Source organism: Castanea sativa, chromosome 7, assembly GCF_040712315.1.
Source record: "Castanea sativa cultivar Marrone di Chiusa Pesio chromosome 7, ASM4071231v1".
Lineage (NCBI taxonomy): Eukaryota > Viridiplantae > Streptophyta > Magnoliopsida > Fagales > Fagaceae > Castanea > Castanea sativa.
Window position 1 is genome coordinate 5,139,049 of NC_134019.1, and position 27,554 is coordinate 5,166,602.

Sequence of the window (27,554 nt, forward strand, 5' to 3'; positions counted from 1 at the left end):
AATATTGAGTAAAGTTGTAACTTTAGTCTACAAGACCTACAATTAACTTTGTTGTCAAATTTTGTCTAAAGTTCAATTATGTTAGGCCTAAAAAACTTTTAGGGTGGTCATAAATTTTTCTTAAGGATAAAAAAAAAATACAATTTTTGAAACTTATATATAGTAATTATTATTTTTCCAAGTCAAGGTGATCATAGGACCACCTTGGAAACAATGTGGAGCAGCCCCTATCTGTGCTCCAAGAGTTTTGTACCAAGCTGCATCTCCGATCTCTATTTAAGATTCAAGGTGTTGTAGTGAAGATTATGTGATCAAGTTTATATTCTTGTATTGTAAAATTTCATTCTACTATAGTGAATTCTTCAAGTTGGTGGTAACCTTCAAACCCACTAATTCTTTTTCTTTATCTTTTTTTTTCTTGTTAGGATCCCATCGTAACCATATCATTTTTGTCAAATTTATTTTCTACTACAAGTTTTTTTTTGGTTGTGCCAACTATAAACTCAATTAGACCATTGCATAATTTGACCAATTAATCAATTTATAATTGATTAAAATTCACTTGTGTCTAAATTTTCCCAACAAACTTTGAGTGGAGAAAATTCCTACCGCCCACTGTTGACGGTATCAAATTTTTAGGATAATTAATGGTTGAGTTTTGATAGCTAATGCTTAGATTTGTGCCCTGTAATCCATTTTTATGACATTATTATTTAATTTATAAAATAGTTTATTTTTATACGAAGACTGGACATTATTTATATACAGAGAGAGAGAGAGAGATCCCCTAAACTCATTAGTTAGTTGTTTCTAAATCTTAATTCAAATAAATAAAACTGCCGAATTACTTTCGGGAATTAGGGCTTGGAGATTCTTGAGGTAAGCACGTTAGAAATCCCATTTTACTTGTGATCTAATTGTTTAAAATAATCAGACATGTGCGCTCATTTTCTTTTAATGGAAAATGTATGTATGTATGTATATGTACCCAATATTGGATTGACAACATTTTTAGTATCTTTAAGGAATAAACATTGATAAGGATTTCGGTATATATTTGTAAATTTATTTGGTGTGCCCAAAAGCTTCCATATCAAGATTTTTTCTTTCATCTATTTATATATGCTTCCGATAAATGTCTTTGCAAGTACTGTGTAAGCATAGCTTAAGGCCAATTGCATGTTTCTTTAACAAAAGTTCTTCAAATGCTAGTTGAGAAAGTTAAAGACAATGTGTAAATGACAGACTCAAAGTAATTTGTGGCAAAATTTCTTATGATCGTAAATACGGCATTAGTAGCTTTCATAGTGGTCCTCTCCACAACATAAATAAATCTCGTAATAGCCTTGAAATTGGCAAAAACATATAAAATGAAGAAAAAAAAAGTATTTTAATGTATTGATAATAAGTTGAGCTCTCTCTCTCTCTCTCTCTCTCTCTCTCTCTCTCTCTCTCTCTCTCTCTCTCTCTCTCTCTCTCTCTCTCTCTCTCTCTCTCTCTCTCTCTCTCTCTCTCTCTCTCTCTCTCTCTCTCTCTCTCTCAACTAGAATCATTCTTGCACCGACTCTTTCCATGTGATGAACAAGGTTCAAATCCTCTCTCCCTTTTCTTTCAAGAAAAAAAAACATAGATTCGTGTTTTTTTCTTTTTTTGTTAAAATGCAAATTACACCTTTTAAGTTTGAAAGAAATTTATTTCGGTCCTCTAACTTTATTTTCATTCAATTAGTCTTCTAAGTTTCAAATTTATTCAATTTAGACATTTTGTCCAATTCTGTTGAAAAAATTGCTGTTAAGTACACAATTAAGCAATGAAAAATTATCTTTTTTTCTATAAAAACTTTCGCATATTAAAAAAATCTATAATATATTTTTTACCAATTTTATGGATTTCTTTAATGTGAAAATTTTTTTTTAATTGCAATTTTTTAATAAAATTGAATAAAATGCCTAATTGAATAAATTTCAAATTTAGAAAACTCAACTAAATGAAAGTAAAATTAGAAGACTGAAATGAAGTTCGCAAAACTTAAAGGATGCAATTTGCATTTTAGTCTTTTTTTTTTTTTTTTTTTTTTCTGAACATATTGTTGATATCCAATTCCTCAAAGAGAAGAAAACTCAAGAATCAAATGGTGTTGAAGTGAACTCATTGCTTAGTTTTACATTTAGAATGGGTGAGTTACTTCATCAATTCCTATCCCAATGTTTTTGTGGTCCATTCCCAAATGTTTCATATGTGAATTTATAATACTCGGATGAAAGAAAAAAGGAAAGCAATGGGGGCTTTTAAGTGGCTGTTAATACTTATTGTAGATCCCCAAAACTCATTAGTTGATTCTGAGTTCTGACTCATATAGCCCAAAGAGAAAACTGCGTAACGATTTTATGGAAATAAGGCTGAGACTCTTGACGTAAGCACATTAGGAATCCCATTTTACGAGTGATCTAATGGTTTAAAATATTAGACCCTAGGATTGAATTGATTTTTGTTGATGTTTTGGAATTTTTACTTGGTAGACGACCATTTCAAAGGGAATTTTATTGAATTTATTAGTCAAGTTAGATCCTATCAAAACCAGACTTTATAAGCTCCATAAGACCAAAAGACTCTACATAATGGTTATTAGAATAAAAACCACCATGTGTGTGCTTAGGATTGGCTCACAATCAAGACTGTCGCTTGAGACAAAAGAGAGTGAAGTAGAGCCCAGGAGAACTTGCTCGGAAGCCAATAGAAAGCAAATTGCTTGCTGCATATATGAGCAAGTCAGCCTTGGCTCAAATTCACTCGCTGTCTCTTCAATCTTCATGCATGGCGCTTATATAAGCAGCATTGACTATTTGATGTTTGAATTATGCAATGCGGTTGAGGTATTTATAGGCAAACTGAAATAATTACCGAAAGGATTCTAGCCTTCCACTTAGACTTCTCAATCAAAATTTGATTGGTGGTTGTGAGAATAGAATCTAAAATTATAGTCAACGTGATAGCATTCTTGGGTTACGAAATTTATGTTCATGGGAATTTATTCTTAGAATTTTAATTGTGAGAATCATGATAAGGCTATGACTCAAATTCAAGAATCTTCAAGAACACCAAGATTTTTTACTATCCCAATGCATGATAAGGCGTTGTACATGTAGTTATTGATGCACCAATTACCCTAATTGGTAGTAAAATCCTTAAAATGTAGAATCTAATTTTTCTTTTTCTTCTATTCTCTCCCCAGTGAATGCAATTCTCATGTCAATGGATGGAATACTGTTACTAGGATTTCTTTTAGGATTGCCGGCCTCAAGGTTGCATCAAGTTGTCTCTTGACTTTGTTAGGGTCAATTCATTTAGAAGGTCGGCAAACCCATATCCAAAATCTTATTTATGTCAATGAATGAAGTTTTTTTAATCCATGTTGAAAAATTTAACCCCACACACACGCACATATGAAATAAGGATAAAGTATAGATTTAAAACAAAACCTACCACAATATTTTTTAAAGGTAATTACTCCATAACACATTCACCTTTTTTTAGATCTAAAATAAACCGGAAGAGGATCATAGGATTAAAAATTCATCTAGAATAAAACCTATCGTTGGGTACAATTTTGTTTGAACATATCGCGATCGTATGCTTGATTATTTTATTGATGGTAGTATAACATTTGCATAATGATGCCTTGTCTGTGAGTAAGGTCATTTTTATTACAATTATTGAACATAAATCTTAGTATCAACTTCAGGATAATCACAAAAGAAATTAAAGTAACAATATTGTAAGCATTCATTTGAGAATTCTCTTCCCACATCATCTTGTTCATTAGCTCTGAGCTAGGCGTTCGATGTCATATGGATAAGCATCAGCTGGGGACATAGCTCTATATGCTCTTGCCCCATAGACCAAATATCCGACTTCAGTTGGATGAACTGCATCCCAAAATGAATATAGGCTCCTGTTACTACACACAGTTCCCAAAGGAATGCATTGGATCTGTGGCTGCGGATTTTTTAACACTTCACAACAAGGAACATTTGTAACTGTGGAACCTGCTACAGAAATTGTTATAGTGGTGGTTAAATTATAAATTCAACATTTCCAAATAGTTTAAAATATTTTTGAATAGTTTGTAATTTATTATAGTATCAGAACAAATAATTATGGGTTTAAACTCAATCTTCATTCTACCTTCTTTTCTTAAATAAAAAAACTGTGCGTGTTAATTAAATGGTTGAATTCACTATTTTGTAGCAGCTTAAAATATTGGAATAATTGGTAATATAAATGGAGAAAGAGCTAGAAAGAATGCTAGAAGTTGATTAGGAAATCTTGCCTTGAGACGTAGAACTGCTAAGAGTGATTTCAGTAGTGTTTATGTAGATAAATTTAGTATTGGTCAAATTATTATTGAAGTCATTCACCAATGTGACAACCCTATCATTGAAAAGTGTGATTGCATTGAAGATGTTGTCCACACATGAAGAATTAGTACCGCACATAGTGAGTTCAACTGGAGTATACCCTAATAGACCCAACCCAAAAAGGGCTACCTTCAATGCTCCAAGATTATGCAAAATCTAGCATCAACATAAAAAAGGAAAAACCATGTTCAATATCAATTTTAAGAGAAAGAACAACCGTGTTCTTATTGAACCAAAAAAAAAAAAATACAAATAAGGAAAAATTGTGCTAACCAATAATTGTTGAGAGAGTTGTTGAACGAGAACCGTAGCATATTGCTCTTGGTTATATATGCGGCTTGTAGGATAGAACTGTGGCATGAAGTAATTATTTAGGTAGTCATTATTACCTATTGCAACAGAGTATATGCATTTGTTTAGATAAGCTGTGGCCAATGATTCATTATTTCCAAGTAGGTTCTTGATGTTTGAGACTGTAACTTGATGATTTTGCAACTGCCTATCCAAGCTTATCCGATCACCCTGCAATATGATGCACCAAATTATATTAACTTGATGGTGCCTTTCCATTCTCGAATTACAATAATGAAAGCAGGAGGATATTTAAACCCTGGACATTTCTAATAAAAACACTAAGATATGTTAGTTGAACAACAATTCTCTTGGCTACAGTTCAATTTTCATGGCATTTAGTTTATTGTATTAAAAAAATCCTACGCCAAGTTATAATGGCTAATACTGACCCAATTAACCTTCCATATTTGGCGTCCATAATAGGCACAAGAGATAATCTAATTTAACGTTTTCCTTATTGACTAATTACCAGTTGTTGTCCTGTTTCCTCGCGAATACCCGCTGCACCAGATGCATAATTGACCCATTTAAGTATTTCTTGACCACTAGCTGTAGCGAAAGGTGGGATGGAATTGTTAAAGCCCAGATGTTCAGCTGCAAGGAGAAAGTGTTGAAAAACATGTTAAGTAGTCAAGTTCACCAGGTTGTAGCAAAGAGATGCACTCCCAGGTTGTAACAGAGAGATGCACTCGGTTGAGTCACTTGTATTAGGAAACAAATCCATGAGATTAAATATTACAAATCTAGATGTATATGGGAGTAAGTGGTTGAAAGGGCATTTGCCCCCTAGGCCCCCACCAAAACTCTCCCTACATAACCCCCCCCCCCACCCCCCGCGCCTCCTTTTTTTTTTTTGTCGTTTATTTTATGTGTTGTTTCAAATATCTCTTTTTAATAACTTTCATTAAAAAGAGTTTATATATATATTAATTCTTATTATATCCATGTTTGTTAAGGTAACTTCAAGGATTTGGTTAAATGGTTTTTAAGGTCTCATAATATCCATAAGATTTTAAATTCAAAACATCTTAGCAGTATTTTAGAGCAACCTAAGGAGGGGACTGCTCTTTTTTTAAGTAATAAAAGAAAATGAAGGATAGAAAAAGGGAGGGGGGGGGGCGTTGAACAAAGAAGTAAAAGTTTTAATTCAAGAGAAAAACTAAATAAATATAAAAAACCGTATTGTTACATTCCAAAAATGTTACATGAGTGTAAATTCTTTATGCAGTAACTTATTATTTTTCATAAAAATCTGTAAATAGTTACATAGCAAAATACATAAATTGATATTGTTTCAAGTTAATCTAAAATTTTAGGCGCAAAATATATGATTACTCTCGGTTTAAAATTGTTATTGTTTAACTATTTTATCACTTTAACAAAATCAATATAAGTTGTACTCAAGGTTAATTTAATCTTTAAAACCCATTATACGAGATTTATAAGTTAATTTGACTATGGAAAATTCTAACACAACTTATTTAGATTATTAAAAAAAAATCTTAAAAATAAATACAATATTATATATGTTATCTTTTTAAGGATTTTTCAACATTAAAATACCACTTTAGTATTCACGTGTGTGGTACTTTATTGTACATATTAGTCTTAAGTATTACATATATTATGTTTGTAAGTTGTGCTCATCCAAAATGCGTATAAAACTATGTATGTGAGCATGTAAAAAGATATATGTAAGTAAATTATAAATTTCCTCACTTAAAGTTAAATTTTTGCTTAGCCACTAATGTCATATCATTTAAAATTTTAAATAACGTAGTATTTTGTACGCTATCATATTAAATAAATAAATAATCTATGAAATAGATTCTCTCAATTTCAAATAATTTAGATAGTGTCATTTTTAAACATGTAGCTAATATTTAATTAATTAATGCCTAGAGCCTTGTAAGTTATAATTTATTTAATACTTTCTAGCATTTCTAATGGATATATTTATGTATAAAATTTCTTACTTCCATTTTGTTGTAACTACTCTTTTTTTTTTAATTTCTAGTAAATTAAGTGGGTTTAAATATCTTCTAAAAAACAAGAAAGAAAGAAAAAGTGGGAGTAGATATATAGGCAGGTTTATTGTTAAACTTGATAGCAAAAATAAAGAAGTTTGTATTCAAATTTTCAAACCTATAGACTAGCTAGCTCTTGGAATCAAAATCAATTTTATTCCAAAATATAAAAACTCTCCTCGAATCAAAATCAAATTTTTCCCAATTCAAATACTTCAAAACGGCTCAAAAGGAAAATTATGAAAACTGTAATGAGTATAAATTTTATAAAAAATAAAAAATAAAAAGGTAAATACTGACCAATGATATCGACAAGATTGCGACCATTAGTAAACCTTCCGGTGGGTCCCCCAGGAAAATCAATCCCATATGGTTGATAATTGGCTTTTGCCTTAGTCACAAGGTTGTTATTGTTCCCATTATCAGATAATGAGTCCCCAAAAATGAAGAAACAAGGCACTTGTTGCTTTCCGTTAACACAATGTTGCAAGTTCGATACCAGCAACACAAGTAGCAGGAGCAACAATATTTTCTTCATTTGACATACCATTGAAAACCAAAACGAGTAAAGGACTTTGATTGAGATATTGAGATGAAATGAATGAATTACAGATGAAACTATATATAGACCAACCACAGGTAGCTTTTATGAAACACATTAGATACACTCTGAATTAGTAAGTTATGTGTGGTATAGTTTTGTTTTAAAAAAAAGTTATGTATGGTTTTAACAGCAATTTTTAAAAATAAAAATTATGTATTAGTCAAATCTAGGGTGTTCATTATTTAAATTATACATAAATTTTTATATTTTTACTTAAAATAGAAGAAGGAAGAAGGATTTTTGGAAAGTAAAGAGAGATCATGATGTAAGAGGCAAAAATTTGTCAAGCCAATTATGAAATGCCACGTAAAAAATTTAGTGACAAATTTTAGATTAATATGTCATTAAATTACCTGAGTCAAATGATGGTATGTGTCATCTAAATTGATATGACATTGGCATATTGAAGTTTGTCATGTGTCACTTGGCCCACAAGATAAAGATAAATTCACTATTCAAAGTTTGTGGATAATTATTTTTATTAAAATAAATAAAATAAAGATAAACTTTCTATTCAAAATTGATGGATAAATTGATGGATAAAGATTACTTTTTTGTGATTAATAACATGAAAATTTGTAAGCCAATAGTAAAATTTGTAGTATCCTTAACATCCCTTATAAAAAAAATGTACAACTTTTAGAAAAAATATATATACTTTTATAAAAATTTGGGCCTTTAACTATGAAAAGTGGGGCTTTTTTTCCTAAAGAAATTTTTTTTTTTTTGGTGGGGCCTTAGGCCTAGGCCTAACTTGCCTAGGCCTTGAGCCGGCCCTGACTCAGCTCTACTAGGCAAGTGATGTGTGTATTTTAATTCATATTGAAGACACAAGGTGTTGGGTGCACTGCACCTTTAGTCCAGCCCACTTGTAATAGACATGCTCATTTAATGAGCTTGTCTTTAATGTTTTTATCCTTTCTTCATTATGTACAAAAGTCAGCATGAGTTATTGGAGTTGGTTGGCTTAGGCATGTTGGACACGTTGAGGAGAAAAAGAAGAAAAGAGGGGATGATGCATTAAAGGCCATTCGGCCAAGAGAGCTGAAGAAAGAGACTTTTTGGTTGAAGCGAAGTAAGGTAAGTAGCTTGCATTTATTGTGACTAGATGTGAAGAGTGTGAAAGAGAGAAGAAAGAAAAGGTGAAGAAATATAAGGAGAGGCCATTCAGCCATTTGAAGAGGGAAGAAAAGAAGTGAAGTCCCGAAGTGTGAGGATTAGTGCATGAGTGAGAGCAAGCAAAAGAGAAGAGAAAAATAGAGAGTAAGAGAAAATTGTGAGAGATACGTCATGGGAAAGAGAGCAGTCAGTAAAAAGAAGAAAAGGGTTTTTCTTTACTCAAATTGTATCTTTAAGTGTTGTAATCTCTATTTAACATAGTGAAATTATTAGATTTGTCTCATGAGTTTCCACGTAAATCTTTGTGCTGTGCTTTTATTGTGCTTGCTGAAATTTATTTACAGTTAGACAAAATTTTTTGGAACACAAAGAATCTGTTCAAGATCTACTCAAGAAGTTAGTTTTCTACTGCCTCAACTGCTGCTCGGTTTATCGAGGTTTTGTGAACCTCGAATCCAGTGGAGCGGTCAAGATTTGTTTTTACAAGCCTTTTAGTCTATGACCCATGATAACTAAATCAACTGGGCAGGGTCAGCTCTACTATATAGGCAAGTGATATATGTGTTGAAATCCATATATAATTGAAGACACAAGAAATCAGCTCATGAAGTCAATTTTCTACTACCACAACTTTTGCTCAATTATTTATTGAGGTTTAGTGAACCTTGATCCCAGTGGAGCGGTCAAGATTCATTTTTACAGGCCTTTTAGTTTACGACCCATGATAACAAAATCAACTGGGTATATATGGTCAAGTCTACTTTATAGGCAAGTGAAGCAACTATCTTAAGTCCACAAATGTAAAAAGGCCCCTAAGTACTGTTAATCAATACAGATGTAATTTTACCTCTAAGTGTTGTGTTTGCTCGTGATGGCTCCGATGGGTTGTTGTGTTTGACCGTAAGTTGCTATATTTTTATTTTTTATTTTTTTGGTGGTGTTGATGGTCGGAAAGGGTGGTGTTATGGTCTGGGGTTTTTTTTTTTTTTTTTTGTGTTGACGGTAGATTATGGGTTGCCGGTGGTGGAGGTGGTGTCAAGTGTGTGCAGCGGTGGTGGTATTGTGTTTATTGTAAATGAGGGTTATTGTGTTATATATTATTTTATTGCGTAGAAATATTATTTTAATGAGTATGATAGGAAAATGAAAGAATGAATGCTAGAAGTAGTGTAGAATTGTATTGTATAATTGATAAAGTGACTTTTAAGATGGTAAAATATAATAGAATTGAAAAAAATCAATGAGGATGCTAGTATTATTTAAGCCTCCATTGGTTAAAAGATTAAAAAATTCTAGCACTACGCAATGAGTGTGATTGGTACCCCTAATAAATGCTTTTCTTTTATAATTGGTGACACATATCACTATTATAAAAATACATAGAAAAAAAATTGTCTTCATTTAATGTAAAACGGAGACAAAGAAAGAAACTAGTGTTTTATAATAAAATGGAGTTATTTAATCACTCTTGTTTAACTTAGCTTGAAGTCCATATTCATTATTTTTATTGTCATTCATTGTTTTTTATATACCTCATTCTGTCATTCATAATTTCTGGTGGGGTAGCATAGGTTTTATGAAGAAGAGAAAAAAATTATAATATAGGTGATCATATTTACAATTTTTTTTTAATTGATACTAATATAAGTGTTGCTTTATATATATAGACACACACACTAGTTGTGAACAAATTGAAATAAATATGTATCTAATTACTAGTTAATAAATATAACATCTTAACAAAATATTGAGTGAATTGAATATATTATCGATAACTTGGAAGCAAAAATTTAACTAGTAGTTTTGCATCTAAACAAACAAGTAAAATTAATTGATATTTAGATATATAAAAGGCCTTAATTTTTTTTCTCATCTTAGGCATGGAGCTAGCCTTGCACTTGGTAATTCATGCACTAGGGTTTTAGGACATATTTAAAGTCTCATAAAGTCATCATAACAATAGAGAGAACATTGTCAAGTTTGAGAAGCTACTGTGACGTCTGTGCTCTGAGGGTTTTGTAACAAGCAACGTCTTTGGTCTCTATTGAATGTTTCAAAGAAGATTGTGTGATCAAGAAGACAAGAACCACTACAAGCAAAAGTATTGTTGTGGTGTTTTATACAAATTGTGTATTTGTGGACCAAAAAGATTCACAGGTAGAAGAGACCAACTAGGTTGGAGCTGTTGTGTGACATTAGTAAGTTCTATTGTAGGTAGTAATACTAGGATCATCAGGATTATATTATTGTATCATAAACTTCCATTCTATTATGGAATTCTTCAAGTTGGTGGTACCTTAAAACCACCTGTACGTTCTTGTTTTCCTCATCAGGGTTTCCATCGTAACCATATCGTTTGTGTCAAATTTATTTATTTTTTTGCTAAACTTAGTTTTTGCGTTATAGTTGTGTCAATTTGGGTAAATTTTGGAGTGAAGAAATTTCATCCCACTGCCAATTGTAGCAAATTTTCAGGTCAATGGTCAAGTTTTGTTTATTAATGTTGGGATTTGTGACCTAAAATCCAGTTTTTATTACATTCTTTAATTTATAAAATGTTTTATTATATGAATATTTGGACATTATATATGGTCCATGAAGATGCATCTTATTTGATTCAGATATGGGAATGAGATTCGTATATAGAATATCTACATAACAAGTTCTTTGTTAACTGATAAATGATAGTTCGTAGTCGGTGATGAAATTGCGAATTGTTCACCTAATCAGACATTAACTTATATAGACTTAATGGTTGAGCTTATCAATCATAGTGATTTGTCTTTGTTTGTTTGTTTAGATCCATTAAAAAACAAATTAGTTTAACTTAATGAATTAACCAAGTATTTACTTAGGTTAATTATGAGATCTAAGTCAAAAACATGAAAACATATTACTTGGTGCAGAAAAGTAAAGAAGACAGTAATATGATAACCTAAGAAAACCAATTAAACAAACCATTTCAATGTAAAAACTTGAAGAAGATTTAACCTAGCTATCCTCAAGGTAAACAAATCCACTATGATAAAATGGAAGATTACAATAGATTTAAACCCTAAATCTAAAGTTATCTAAGTTAGAACTTACTAACACCATCATGTGCAACTCTGACTCTGCGAACTCTTCTATCATGGATTTGCTAAACACAAACTCCCTGTTTGTGACTTTGAGATCACACTTAAAGGTTTAGATCATCAGCAGTTGTTGATCTTGTAGCAATAACTTTAGATCTACAGGTTCTAATGGTATAAGAATGATTTCTGGTAGCGACTTTGAAAGGAAAATGCATAACACCTTTTAGATCTCACAAAAGCACCTCCAAAGCCATAACAAAACGTATCTTAGGATTTTCTTTAAATATTATGTGAAATAGATCTGAAACTTTAATCACTTATTGGGCTTATGGTCTCTTGGGCTGAAATTAAAATATGTAGAATTCGCATCTCAATCAGTTGAACCATAGTCTCAATTGGTTGAACCTGGCATATTTCGAATTCTTCTTTCTGCAACTTGTATGCTCTTGTGATCTAACTTGTAACACATTAAGTAATATCTAATAAATCCTATAGACTCTAAAATTTATATCTAGATAAGCTTGTGTTCACGGTTTATTGTTTTAAACTTTTAGAACCTAATAGTCTTGATCATGAAAATGTAGACTTCTAGTTGATAGTAGGCCATTGCGAATTGTTGTTCTATAAACTTCTGTCACTTCGACAAACTATCTCACGACTACTAAACACATTAACTCTCAATTTAGAGAGGGTGTGAACTTAAACGTGAAATGTTTATGTATAGTGGAGTAAGATATTAAACTCATTAGTTGTTTCCAACTCTGATAAGCCTAGGGATAAACCACCAAACAATTTTCAAGAAATGTTTTGCTAATCCGCAAAACTCAATACTTAACCTAAATTGAGGTAAGTATCATTTTAGGTTATGGACTTTTTCGCGTTGCTGATTTTTGCTAATCTATAAAACTCGATCTATCGAGAACAAAATCTCAATCTATCGAGCTGCTATCAACGAGACAGTAAGTTTTAGCTTCCATCAAGAAGTATCGAGAGGTATTGAGAGTTCTATCGAGGTACATGTTGAAAAAAGTGCTGATAATATGTTTTTCTTGAGCTTTTCTTGAGCAAACTTTGTGTTGTCAACTTAGTCTTCAATTATAACTTTAAGACACATCAAAACTTAATAAAATACATATAATTTGGCATGATTAACAATACCAAAACACATGACCCTAAGAATCTTCCCCTTTGTCAATTCATGACAAAACCTTAAGTACAAAAGTAAGCCCAATACAATAATAACCCCAATACAATGAATGAACCCATACACTAGCCTATTTAAAAACAACCAATCTTGAAAAACTATAGCTCAAGATTGACTATTTTGATTGGCTTCATACTTGTCTTTCCTAAAAGCACTTAACAAACATGTTATGAGCACCATATGGAAAACAATGACAGATAATAAACAAGTAAATTGTGTTTTGTCATAGGATACGCCAATTAAATAAAAATATGAACCTAACATATGAACTTAATATCAGCCAAGGTAAAACCTATCTAAACCAGACCTTATAAGCTCCATAAGGTTAGAAAACTCTGCATAATGGCTATTAGAATAATAACCACTGTGTGTGTGCGCTTAGGATTGGCTACAATCGATAGTGTCTCTTGAGACAAAAGAGGGTGAAGTAGAGCCAAGGAGAACTTGCTCAGAAGCCAAAAAGAAAGCATATTGCTTACTCCATATATGAGCAAGTCCTCCTTGGCTCAAATTCACTCACTGTCTCTTCATGCATGAAGCTTAGATAACCAGCATTGACTATTTGATATTTGAATTCTGCAATGTGGTTGAGGTATTTATAGCCAAACTTAAAAGAATTTCACAAAAGCTTCTAACCTTTCACGTATACACTTTTCATTTAACATCTGGATTGGTGGTTGTGAGAATAGAATCTAAAATTATAGTGCAATATGATAGAATTCTTGGGAAACGAAATTTATGTTGATGGGAATTTATTCTTGGAATTTTAATTGTGAGAATCATGATATAAGGTTATGATCTCAAGTTCTAGAATCTGCAAGGATACCACCAGTAACCCCAGTTGAATTAGAATCTGCTTTTTCTTTTTTTCTTTTTTTCTTTTTTTCATCCATGTCCTCCCCCAGTGAATGCAAAAGTGCTCATGTCAAATGGATGGAATTTTGTGACTAGGCGACCACACCGTGTTAGAGGTTTGGTTCTTATATTATTTGTAATAGTGCAAGGAAAACTGTCAACCATATGAAACAAAGTTTCTCTCCAAACTAGTTTGGAGAGAAACCCTACAAACTCATCATATATATTTATATTGAGTGTGAATTTTGAAAATCTAACTATTAGATTGCATGTTTTTATTACATCCTTAATGCTTACAAATTTCAAGAAAATCAAAGATTAATTGCTATGTTATCAAATAAATGTTATAATTTCAAGTTTTTGCAATCTAAAGTTATACATAAAAAATAAGTTAATTGATCAAATAGTAAATAATATCCGATTTGAACGAAATTTGATATGCATGTTAAGAACATAAAGAACATAAAATTCAACGATTAGATTTTCAAAATTCACACAAAAAAAAAGAAATATATGAGAAGTTTGAAGAGTTTTTCTCCAAACTAATTTGGAAAAAAAACTTTATTCAACCATATGCAGGTTATAGCCCCAAAGCACTAGTCAAGTCATAATTGAAGAGGCTCTATTTTTTTTTTCTTCTTTCAAAAGGCTTTAATTTATAGCGTTCACTTTTGGTGATAATTATTTATCATCAAAAACTTTATTAGTTGAGCTTATTGAAATTCACCACATACCATTAATTGAGAAGGCTCTATGTTATTTTTAATAAAGCTCCTATCATACCATTAAATGTATGATGCCAAACTCAATACGTTTCCCCACAATTCACATTTATTCAATATCCAATTAATTTGGGGCATCTTAGTGTAATAATAATATTTAAATATTTTTTTGGTTCAAAAGATTCATTCTTGCCTCGGCTCCAAAACTTGAAAATGAGCCCTAAAAAGCTACAAATTAAAAATGCATCTAGCTTATATATATGGCCAGTAAAATGTTATTAACAAAACAAAAACAAATCCCTTGTTAAAAACACAAAACAAAAAATAAATAAATAAACTATTTCCCTTTAAGAAAAAAAAATGCAAATAAATTATACATTATAACTATTTGTTCGTATGACATTTTGGTGGTTGGCTTATTTGGCATCTAAAATTAAAAGTTTGGGATTTTGGGAATAATTTGGGCTCTAGCTACTATGTTGTCTATCTCTACCTAAAGGATTTTTGGAGGGTTTTTTTCCCCTACCATTGGTAAGCTGCACTAAATTTTCAATTACAAGATTCAATAACTTGTTTAGTGAACAAAAAATGGAGTTCATCCTTATACTTAATTCAGCTTTAGATTCTGGATAGGTACATAAATCTTTTCATAATTGATGATATTTTTTTGAGTAAACAAATTTTATTTGTAAAAATTCACAAATCATGAAATACTAATGTTCAAAATGAAATTTCATCATTATTAGCATGATATAGTAAGATATTTGGACTTCAAAATTTGTTAAATCTTTTGAATTATGCCAATGACTAGAAAGGACTATGAGCAATTTCAAAAGCAGGTTCTATTAAGTTCAGCTACTCCCAATTTGTTTTTCTATTTTCTCAATTACGAAACGAGTATTTTCAGTCACAAATATTATCAAATTAGGTTTTTCAAGAAAATGAAAAATGTTTTTATAATAGATTCTTTGATTTTGTACAACAAAAGAAAAATCGTTACAAAATTTAGAAGAAAATTAATTATAAGTTATTTATAGGACTTAAAGGAATGTATTTTCCATTTGATATATCATATATGTTTAAGTTGATTTTTTTTTTTTACCGAAAAAATAGACGTTATTTATATCTTTTATTTTGTTAAATATTTAATCGATACTAGTGTTTCTATTTTAAAAAATGAAATTGGTATTATTTTTCGTGTATTAATTCTTGACCCCAAAGTACAATTTTTTGGTTTCATCCCTGCTATTTTGCTCAGAGTGTAATTTGGCGCAATGAACATGGGAACATAGAGTCTAAATCTTCTGTCCCATTTTTCCTGCTTCACTCTATACTCCACTAATAAAAATTTACCACGTGTTTACCTAATTAATTAAATACTACTATTAATTAATAATGGTAGCATTAATAAGTCAATAATGGTAGTATTTAATTAATTAAGTGAACACGTGGCAAGTTTTTATTAGTGGAGTATAGAGTGGAGCAAGAAAAGTGGGACAGAAGATTTAGACTCGGGAACATAACCCTTTTCTTGCCTCTTTTTATTCGGCCTTTGGTGAGAGAAAGCCAGTAATTGAGGGAGAGAGATTAATTTGCCCGTGTAATTTAATCTTTGGGTTTTTTCTTTTCCAATTGTTCTACCTGTGATCAACAAATGTAGTATTTTATATATACAGGACTATCTTGTAATAAACTAAGGTCGTTTGCCGTTTGACCATATATTTTAAATAACAGTTTTCAATGTTTAAACAATATTATACTTATTTTTAACACTTTTTTATCCACACGTATTTAAAAAAAAATACAAACAACATTATTTAAACAATATTACTAAACGGCCCTAATTTTGTAAAATCTTTGAGAATCTCGCTGTCTAAATAGAACTCAGATTTTATTATTGAAGAGGGGAAATACAAGCAACTGAGTGAATAGATAAAATATCTACGCCCTTATATACAAGAATCAAAAGTAGGAAAAGGAAGAAAATAGAACAGTTAAAGCTAACTTCTAATCACATTCAAACACGTGGAGCAAACTAGCCACAGAAACTGGCTCCAGATTCTCTAAGTGACGGCATCGTTTCTTCAAAGCTGTTAATTAAGAAGTAATTACAAAACGGCACCGCTTCAATCAGAGTCATCAATTCATTACTGACACAAAACGACCCCGTTTCATGTTCTGAACTTTCTTCTTCCTTTTCAACAAGTCTGCCTTTTATAATAGTTGTAATACACATTGTTCTTCTATTTACCACTGCATTTTCACAAAATAGATGCGATGCGACCCTTGTAATAATATAATCCTTTTCATTTCATTCGTTAATTGAGGTTCTTACAAATGCCAATGCCCTTTTCATCAATCTATAATATTGCAGAAGAAAAAAGCATGTAGCAATCTAAGTATTTAGCCTTATTCTAAGTAAGCCGCCTTATTCAGTAACAATTTCTGATAAGCCTCCTCCAAAGTTGGCTGCAATATGTCCATGCTTGCCACAACATTCCTCCATGTAGCTCTTGCAACACCCACCAATTTCTCTCTTCTCCAGACTCATACAAGCATGCATAGCAACCGACTCCTCGTGTTCCTTCCTGTGGCCATTGCAACAGCCACCCATTTCTCTCTTTTCCATAGCATTCATAGTGGTTGATTCCACATGGTCAATATCAATAGCGGTGTGAAGTGGTGCATTGTTATCTTTACAACACTCGTGCAACTCAGGATGAATCTCTGGCACTTGTTGCTGATGGTGGCAACTTGACACTGCCATCTTTCCTGATGCTTCATTGTCAGTATGATTCTTTCCACAATGGTTTGAGTGGCAGTGTCCATTTGGAATGTTTTGTCTTTCCTGATGCTTCCTATGGCCTTTGCAACAGTCATCGCTCTCTCTCTTTTCCATAGCATTCGTAGATGTTGATCCCACATAGTCAATATCAGTGGTGGTTTGAAGTGGTGCATTGTGATTTTTACAACACTCATGCAATTCATGATGAATCTCCTGCAATTGTTGTGGATGGTGGCAACATGACACTACCGTTTTTCCTGATGCTTCATTTTCAGTATGGTTCTTTCCACTATGGTTTGAGTGGCAGTGACCATCATTTGTAATGTTTTGTCTTCCTTCTGAAGGAGTAGAATGGTTGCAGTGTTGGGCAACATGGAGCCGATCTCCTTTTACACAGTCACCTTGACTTTCTATCAAATTTTTACATTCGTCTTTTGTACAAGAGCCCAAGTTTTGAGGGACTGAAGAACATTGGTTATGCCCTTCATGCAACTCTAGACAATGATTTGCCTCGTGATGTTCACTGCTTACACATTTATCATGGCTCGCAGCTGAATCCATGCACTTGTTGGTCCCACATGAGTTTGAATTCAAAGGGATAGACTTACACTTTGCGGCACATTCCATAGAAGAACACTTCTGAGGTTGAGACACCATTTGAGCTTTGTTGTCAGAGCAGCAATTGTGATGTTTCTCTTGTGAATGATGGTGATGAGAGGAGCTACTATGAGTGGCATTGCATCCATGTTTATGTGCATGCTTTGCAGCAGAAGATTTGTTGCACGTTCCCCTATGTTTTTGGGTACCTCGCAGAAGCAGCATGCTGTTAAGGATGACTAGCAAACATGTGCCAACATCAGCAAGAACTGCTGCCCAAACGAGCGGATGACCAGCAAAGGCCAAAGCAAGGATAGCGGACTTAGTAGTGATTGACAAAAAAATGTTCACAATGACTTTCCTGTGAGCCTTTTTGGCCAATTGGATGGCTTCTGGTATCTTTCTAAGATCATTTGACATAAGAATCACTTGTCCAGTTTCGGTTGCCAGAGCTGAGCCCGAAATGCCCATTGAGATACCAATATCAGCCGTGGCCAATGCAGGGGCGTCATTTACACCATCTCCAATCATGGCTGTTGGTCCTTCCTTTTTAAATTCTCCGATGGTTCTTGCCTTGTCTTCAGGCAGAAGTTCTGCATGAACTATCTCTAGTGCATGATCCAGCTGTTCATAAAAGCATTTTCACCATTATTAATACCTCTTTGTCATTAAATTTTCCATGATCTTATTCAAGGACTGGATGCCTGAATCAATAGTAAATGCATGCAAACAGAGAGAATATTACAGATTAGAGCTAGAAAGTGTACCTGTTCTTGTGCATAAGTTGCTGCTGCATGACTGTCTCCAGTAAGCATAGCAGTTTTAATACCCATTAACTTCAGCTCCCTGATTGCATCAAGAACCCCAATTCGACAAGCATCAGAGAGACCGAAAATTCCAGCTGGGGTTGCTCCACAGTAAATGTAACCAATGGTCTTTCCTTCCAACTTATCACCCTCTAAGGAAGGAACTAAAAAAGTTGATATTATAGGATTAGAACCATGGTGCAAAGCCAATTTTATTGCTGAAGGAAAATGAAATTAAAATTTGGAAACATACAGCTAAAACTTTCAAAAATTCTTTAAAAGTGAAGGCTCTCACCTGTTCTGCACCCAGCTCTCAAAGCAATTCTTCTGTTTCCAATGTAAATATCATGACCATCAATGTTGCCATGAATTCCTTCTCCAGGAAAATTTTGGAATTCCCCCACATTTTCAGGCTTTGGCTCAATCTTAAGTGACCTAGCATGGTCCACGAGTGCAGCAGCCATTGGATGACTTGACTTGCTCTCAATGCTAGAAACCCTGAAGGAAGATACAATAACTAGTATAAATTTCCATTGAAGTGAAATTTTTCATAAAAAATGGCAGATTTTCTAATGAAGAATTTGGAGGCCTATCAGAATTGAATAAATACATTGTCCCCTGTAGCAACTTGCACTAAAAAGGATTCAATTGAAAGCTTTCTGCTTAAACATTCATTCACTACATTTTTGTTAACTTGTTGAAATATGAGTACTTTAGGATTTCCGTAATACCAAAATTGCAAATTTATTATTTTGAGTAAATTACATTCCAAAGATAAATTCTCTTCTTTTTTTTTCTTTTTTTTTTTTTTTTTTTTTTAAAGTATTGTTTGCGTTTTAAGTACAAAGTTTAGATACCGTTTGTTGTTAATTTGTTCCCTGTTTGCCCTCAAAGTTAATTACCATAAATTAAAAATCATGTCTTATTCAAACCTATAATTTTGGTCTCTTAGTAGTTAGTAGTAAGATCAAAGCCAACTACATTGAATCATTTTATCAGTAAAAGTTTTCAAGAATATCAGTATATTTAAGGAAAAAAATGTTGGGGACAACAATATCATTTAACCATTCTCAAATCAACGAGGACAAGATTAAGGCAAATGATAGTTTAGGGATGACATCAATTTAATTTCCTATTTTCTTTAATATAAATTACCGTCAGTACTCCTAAAAGTATCATTATGCTACATTTCATTTAGGACCAAAAAAAAAAAAACATATTTGTTCAATTTTCATATGACTTCAAATAGGCTTAAAAAAAATTAATTTAATATTACTTGCATTCAAATAGACCAAAAGGTTATGAAAAGAGAGGTGGGGGAGTAGATAAAGTAATCCTTACCAGTAAATCAATGTGTTCAAGCTAACATCATTACGGAGGGAACGAAAATCAGTCACTACAAATTCACCTTTTGTTATTGTCCCAGTTTTGTCAAATGCTGCTACCTTTATTTTGGAAAGAGTTTCAAGATAGTCACCCCCTTTGATTAGAAGACCAGATGTGGCTGCCTTTGTAAGCGCACAGAAAGTTGCAACAGGTGTAGACAGGATAAGTGCACAAGGACATGCACTTACAAGAACAACCAATGCTAAGTGAAACCAATGGTTGAGATTATGTACTTTCAACGCAAGTGGTACCACCGCAAAACCAGCTGATATGATTAGAACAGCTGCAAAGCATAATCAACAACAGCTTAAGTAGTCACTCAAAACATGCTCTCTAGTTCATGTGATTTATATTCCATGAAGTTGCGTACTCTAGAGTGCATTAACATGAGATTTTCATTTAGCTTTTACTTTATTTTTCATATGTATAGCTTTTTAAAGCTTCACTTTTTTTAGGTACAACTATACAAGCATACTTTAACCCACTTTTAACCAAAAGCACAAAGAGCTAAGTAAGCTAATGACATATGGACATCTTGTCTAACCTGGGGTATAAAACTTGGCACATTTGTCAATTAGTCTCTGAGTTGCGGTTTTGCTGTTTTGAGCCTCTTCTACAAGCTTTGCCATTTTAGCCACAACACAGTCTTCAGCTAGAGCAGTGGTTTTTACACAAACATACCCTGAAAAGAGCCAAATCCATTTATCAAATAAAAACCACAACATATTTTAAGTAAATAATAAATATTAATGTTAAACTGTGTATTTTGGTCATCATCCATTGAGTTTTATATAAAAATCATAAATAATTTTTAAAATTTTTTTTTCTTATAAAGGTCTTTGTAGTTATCTTACGTATGAAAAATGTTAATGTAATAAATGAAATTCATGAAATTAATCACTTTGATGTCGTAGAGTCAATGATGTGACATGAATATCATTTACCGTGTCATATTTTTCTATTAGATAATAAAAATGTCTCTTTTAAAAAAATAAATAAATAATTTGAAAGTATAAAATTAAGGTATATTTTTTAGATAGAGAAATGGAGCTTAGGTTCCAACAATATACATCAAGCACCACAAAGGATATTACTACACTGAACTATCACTTAAACCCCATTTAAAGATGATTTTGAAAGTTGAAACAATGTAAAAAGTTTGAGAGTTGTTACCATTTAAATTGATGGTACCAGCCCAAACAGTTGAGTCCTTTTCTTTGGCAACAGGGAATGACTCTCCAGTTAGAGCTTTTTCATCAACTTCACATTGGCCTTCCACTACAACTCCATCAATGGGTATAACTTCACCAGCCTTAATGGCTAGAACAGTATTCAATTTCACCTCATCTGCGTCCACAACTTCTCCAGTTTCAGCCATGACAGCTTTCTGAGGGGCTATATTCACCAATGAGGACATTACTGCATGTGCCTGCATGCATGTGCATTTCAGAATTCATAATTCAATAGTGGTTTTTATAGCTTCTTACTTCTTAGCAGGAACCAGTCCTAGATTGCAAAAGCAGAAATAAATCTCTGAGAGTAATGGGCCAGGCTTGTAGGAGCTCCATTTGACATTTGTACAGTTTAACAGGCTCACCAACACTAACCCAATATGATCTTCAAGTTTATGTCACTTTCTAAACCAATGATATTTTTGTATAATTATAATTACAAATATTTTCATCACTACAACTGTGCAACAATTTTGTTTTGAACAAGTTTTGCTTATGTGTGGATTCTAATTAAGAAATAAATTAGTGTCTTTGGTCCAGTGGTAAATAACAATTATCATGGAATTAATATTATAGATTTTAAATCCTATCCTATGGCAGTCTCTGTTCATCATATAATTTATAGGGACATGTTAGACAAAGAGAAAAGGGAACCTTGTGGCTTGCCCTTGACTCAAGCCATTCTGAAATGATGAACAAGAAGACAATAGTGCCAGCTTCCAAATAATCATTCATAGCAAGTGTCCCTATCACTGTCAAAAATAAACACCAAGTGTTAGTACCACCGTAACGAGGAGCACCAAAGTGAATTTTTTTTTTAAGACTCGTCCTAGCCTCCTAGGTTATCTTAAACTAACACCTTTCTCAAATAAATAAATAAATAATTCTTAAACTAACTCATTCGTGCACTCTTCCAATTTTATTTGTAGCAGCAAATAAATAAATAAAATTAACAGAAATTAACCCCCCCCCCCCCACAAAAAAAAAAAAAAAAGCAGACATTGGTCAATATATATATTAACCAAATATGTTAACTATTTATAAATGGGCAATTTATTTTGACAGAATATATATTCTAGAAAGTAACTCGTTTAAATTTTTTTCCCCCTTTGTGTTTAGAATAGATGCAACTATAAAGCCAGACAATCTTTAGTGATTTTGGATAATAGCGATTTGAAATTAACCATAATGATTTCCTTAATTTTGGATACATATTAGAAGACCGTAAAAAATATATATATATATATATATATATATATATATATATATATAAATAATAAATAAATCAAATCGTCACCGTAATGAATTTGTAGACCACTTGAGGAAAATGGTTGAGTTTTAGACTAGAATGTTTATTAGTGATTTGACCTCCTTAACAAATGAAAAAATCGTCAAAGTTTTAGCCACCCTTTGGGGGGGGGGGGGGGGGAGAGAGGGAGAAGCATAGTTAGAAGTACTAAAAATGCTAAGAAATTTGCTGATTTAGGAACATGTACAAAAAGATCAAGCAACAATATAATTAAGTTTGGTGAACAAAAAGTTAATGGCTTTTACAAGACTTAAGAAATTTTTCTCGGAAAGGAAGTGAAATAGTTCGTAGGGTATACTTTTTATAAAGGACATCCACCTAGGGAAAACCATTTAATTTATTAATAGAGACCAGTCAGATGGCTGCCAAGAACAACAAGCAACAATAATTATACCAAAAACTAGAAAGAAAAAAAAAACAAAAAATTGATTTCCAAAATTGATCCAAAATTACCAAAAAAAAAAAAAAAAACTAACTGTTTAATAAATTATGTATCCAAAATTTATTTCCTTTGTGTTAGGTAGAAAAAAATGAAAAAGACATAGGTCAATTTTTCTACATTGAAAAATCTTCAAATAGAAAAAAGGGTCAATTTTTCTTTTCTTTTTTTTTTTTTTTTAAGTCCAGGAAAAAGTGACTGGAAAACCATTATGTTTTTGCTAGAGAGAAGTAAAATGGATGAAAAGGACAACAAACGTTAACATTAAACATCAAATGAAAGGATAAATACTCTTTTTTTTTTTTTTTGAGAGAAGAAAGGATAAATACTCTTAAGCATAATAAATACTGTTAAGAGGTGTGTATAATAAATACGAAAATATAAAAGAATTAAAATAATACTAAAATATCTTTAATTGTTTAATAAAATATGTATCCAATCTGATTTCATTTTGTTTTAGATCTTTTTTTCTTTTTTTTAAAAAAAAAAACTCAAAGACTTTGTTTATATATATAACTTTCTCAACCCCAAAAAAAAAAAAACATTTTAAGGAAATGGTATCATTATGAGATTTGAACTCGTACTCTCTCTATTGGGTAGAGGCAAGTGTACCACTCAAAGCCAATGGGCAATGGATTTCATTATTGTTAGATACAAAAAAAAAAAAAGAGGTTTAATGTCATCGGGTCATGAAGAATAAACTTGGCCCCCCAACAAAGAACGAAGGGGCATGAATCCCGCATCACAGTTAGGTCTTACATCAGCTATTTTCAACTTTCAGTTTCTCCCAAAAGATAAAAAAGAAAAGAAGTCATCTTCAACTTCTTCTTTTTTGAGAAACGAAGTTAAGTTGAACATGACTTCTTTTCTTTTTTATCTTTTGGGAGAATCTGAAAGTCATCTTCAACTTCAAGTAAGCTTTTTTATATACATTTTTTAATAATTAATTTAGTTAGGCTCAAACAAACATGAATATTTTAAGTTTATTTTCGACCCAATGTTAAAGTTGTGCCCATGTCCCCTATAAGATATTAAATTGGAATAATTTTATAAGGGAAAATAAATAAATCACATAAATTCAGCAAATAAATAAATAAATAAAAAGAAATCACATACCTGCAATCATCATAAGAATGTTGATATCAATCCTAAGATTCCGAATAGACACCATTACTTTCAGAGTAATTGGGAAAATACCAATAGCAACTGCTCCAACTGCCAACCATTGCAGTGGATGATACACATATTTCAAAAATGATAGCGAAAGCAATAGTCCACAAGCAATTGCATATGGGCTTGGCCATTTTTTCTTGTAACTCTCTTCCCCATATACTCTAACGTTTGCCTCTAGCCTTGCTTGATTTAAAGCCTTAACTGTCATGAAATTTAACACCCATAAAAAGTTAATTACAATTACAAAAACTTAATCTGATTTACTTTTGCAGGTAATTAAACATAATACATATTAAAAGAAAAAATATAACATAAAATTTTGGTGCTGCTCTACCTAATTTTGTAAAGCATGCACAATGTGCCGGTCACTATCATATTAGTTCACACCCCGAAGTGTTAGTTCTTTAATTAAGATAATACTATCAAGTATCAACGCTTTGTTAATCCAATTTACTTTTTTTTAATAATAAAAAAATTTCCTTTTGCAGATATCTTTACCTTCTCTTTTTTTAATTAAAAAAATAACTGTTTTTGAAATACTTGTGACTCTATTTTTTACATAACAATTCTCTTTGTATTTTCAAAAAAAATCACAATTCTTGCCACGTTTTATGTGGTTGATTGTGAATTAGTAGAGAAAAAGTGCTGACTTCAAAATGAGGGAATTTGAACAACTAATGTCATTTCATGACACAAAATAAGAAATATATAAGTTATAAAAAAAATTAAAGGAATAAAAGCAAAAAGGCACAAGATAAAAAATACTGTTCACAAAACATAAGAATCGAGATTAGTCACATTGAAGAAAATACTGTCGAATATGGAAGGATGATTAGATATATTCCGATAATCCCATTACATGCTTAGCAGGATAAAAAGTAGAGAGAATTGCCTAGGTATCCATCATTAAAGGAACATAAAGAAAGTTGAAGTGAAGCAAATATTCAACTTGTTGAGTAGTATTCGCAACATGAAAGTCATTTGTTCTTTACAACTTTATCTATCTTTTATATATATATATATATATATATATATATATATATATATATATATATATATATATATATTTTTCTATATATTTTTATAATTTTAGACTCACTGTAATAGGATAATTTTAACCATGTGTGTCCATCCATCATCAAGAATGGTTGTATCTTTTGAAATATATAAATAAATAAATAAATAAAAACACACAAAAGAAAAATGACTAGTAAATCAAATCATATTTTATGATTTTTCAATTCAGACGTTTAAGATTTTTCTACTAATTACTTAATATGTACCAAAATTTTTTTAAAAAAATTAAAAAATAAAAATAAAAATAAAAATAAGAAGGAAGGAAGGAAAGGAGAAGGAAAATGAAGAGCACAAAAGACAAGCCTTTTAGCTTTTTTTTTTTTTTTTTTTATAAATTTTATAAAGGAATTGCACTACCCTTTCAGTATTTATCACCATCAAACAGACTGGTCCACCTAATGACTCCCCCACCACTTGTTTGGTCCATCTTTGGCCGTAAATTTGACCTTTAATGGTGTCCAAGTATTAGTGCAATCCTACTAAAAAGCAATTTTATTTTATTTTTCTTTCTAGCAAATCACAAAGAAGATGAAGAATCATTGTAGCATAGGTGTAGTTGAGTGTCAACTTTTGAAATCATGACTCAGTAATGGCAAATAACCAAAGGTCCGAATCAATAGTTCTACAGGCCCTGCCTGCCATTTACGACATGGCAGGCCTTAGAAGTTAGAACCCACCAACAAGTCTAATTAGCTGTTTGTAACGAAAATAAAATCAAATGAAGTGAGTCTTTTTTAATAGATTTCAATTTACTCAATTTATGAACTTTTATTGTTGAAGACCGTTACCCTAAAATCAATTGGTATCTTGATTCAAATCATATTGGTATCTTGATTCAAATCATATTGTATTTATAAAATTTTTATAAAAAGAAAAATAGTATTTCGTATATTGAACAAAAAGTAGGTATTAGGAGGAAAAGTTTGTGATTTGTTACCAATTTGAATCTGAGAAATGAGAAGATTGCTTACACTAAAATAAATTGGTTTCTTGAATCAAATCATATTGTATTTATAAAATTAAAAATATATATAAATATAGAAAAAGGGGTATTTCAAAAATTGAACAGAAAGTTGGTATTAAAGAGGAAAAGATAGTGATTTGTTACCTATTTGAATCTGAGAAATGAGGAGGTTATCATGAACAACAATAACTGTTCTTGTGGCGATAATCACCGACACCTCCTTGACACCTTCAAGAGGCTTGAGGATGTTCTCAATCAAAGGCACCTCTGAAGAACAGCATAGACCCAGCACATCAAAGTAGCTTTTCTGCAAACTTTTCACTGTCTTTATTTTTTCCTGGGAACCCATACTTGTCTCTAAAATTCTGCAAATTAAAGTCCAATAATCACATGTTTTGGGGTTAAAAATCTAAACTTGAAAATGGGGTTGATAGTTTGTGTCTTAAAAGTTCCAAAATGGGAAGGAAAACCAGAAGAATATGGACACAGTATATAACTTAAAAGAGTTAGAGCTCCTCGTGTTTGTATTTTTGTGCCTGCGCGTGTTTGAGAAAAAGGTTCTCACCGCCAAGGAATTCACAAAGTCCGAGAAAGAAAGAAAGAAAGTTAAGACCAAAAAACAAAAATGGTAACGCCTATGAAGAACAATAAAGACACATCACACATGCTTGTTTGTGTATCTCTAGGAAACAGAATCTAAAACAAGACCCAGAAGAGATTCAGAGAAAAACCACCGTCTAAATAACTGAAGGCTTTCAGGTTTTTAGCGTGGATGAGCAAGTAAATTGTGACCAGCTATATATATATATATAGAGTAGAGCAGTGTGATTGAAATGACATTTTCCGAAAGAATATTGGAAATGAGGAATTCCCAAGGTATAAATGTGCGAACAATAAGTGGGGTTTTAGCTTTAGCTTTCTCACGTGGGTGTGACACTACAGTCTCAACTCTCATGTGAATGAGATCATACACAAACACATACACCAGTGGAGAATCTTGGCCTAAATGGAATCCAGATATGAATCCACACTTGTGCTTCTTGTTTCTATATATGCATTTGTGCTAGTCTGTTATATATGCATTTGTGGGAATAATTTTATAAAATTAAGATTTCCCCTCGTACCTATTTTAGGTCTTACCATTATTAATTGGAAATATTAAAGTAGCTGGTCGATATATATCTCATACGATACATTAGGGTCACATAAAAATATCTTGTAATAATATTATCTATATTGTTCATGTGTAGTACTTATAGGTAGTAATCATTGAGGTGGTGTGGTCTAGTGGTGTTGAGTGAGGCACAAAAATGCAATGAGTGTGGGGTCCTAGGTTCGAGTCCAAATATGGATGCGCTTGGGGGTATTTCCCTTAGCAACCCAAAATTGCTAGTGTCCCTCATGAGATT

At 31.8% G+C, this 27,554-nt stretch overlaps 2 protein-coding genes across 3 annotated transcripts; both read right to left on the reverse strand.

Annotated features, from left to right (window-relative positions):
• Window positions 1-3,819: 3,819 nt before the first annotated feature.
• LOC142642065 (GDSL esterase/lipase At1g29670-like) lies at window positions 3,820-7,349 on the reverse strand. Its single transcript, XM_075816415.1, has 5 exons — window positions 7,100-7,349; window positions 5,242-5,366; window positions 4,692-4,940; window positions 4,331-4,574; window positions 3,820-4,046 (listed from the first exon to the last, which is right to left on the reverse strand). Exons 1-5 carry the CDS (start codon window positions 7,347-7,349, stop codon window positions 3,820-3,822), a joined length of 1,095 nt encoding a protein of 364 aa, XP_075672530.1.
• Window positions 7,350-16,663: 9,314 nt separating this feature from the next.
• LOC142643413 (cadmium/zinc-transporting ATPase HMA3-like) lies at window positions 16,664-26,779 on the reverse strand. Of its 2 annotated transcripts, XM_075818029.1 has the most exons (10): window positions 26,643-26,779; window positions 26,290-26,510; window positions 24,048-24,305; window positions 21,838-21,935; window positions 21,125-21,380; window positions 20,496-20,633; window positions 19,907-20,234; window positions 18,861-19,063; window positions 18,527-18,729; window positions 16,664-18,383 (listed from the first exon to the last, which is right to left on the reverse strand). In XM_075818029.1, the coding sequence occupies exons 2-10, from the start codon at window positions 26,492-26,494 to the stop codon at window positions 16,806-16,808; spliced, it is 3,267 nt and encodes a 1,088-aa protein (XP_075674144.1). In that variant the 5' UTR covers window positions 26,495-26,510; window positions 26,643-26,779; the 3' UTR covers window positions 16,664-16,805. The 2 variants fall into 2 exon arrangements, with proteins under 2 accessions (XP_075674144.1, XP_075674143.1); XM_075818028.1 differs by lacking the exon at window positions 26,643-26,779 and having other exon boundaries at window positions 26,290-26,635.
• Between the last annotated feature and the right edge of the window lie 775 nt (window positions 26,780-27,554).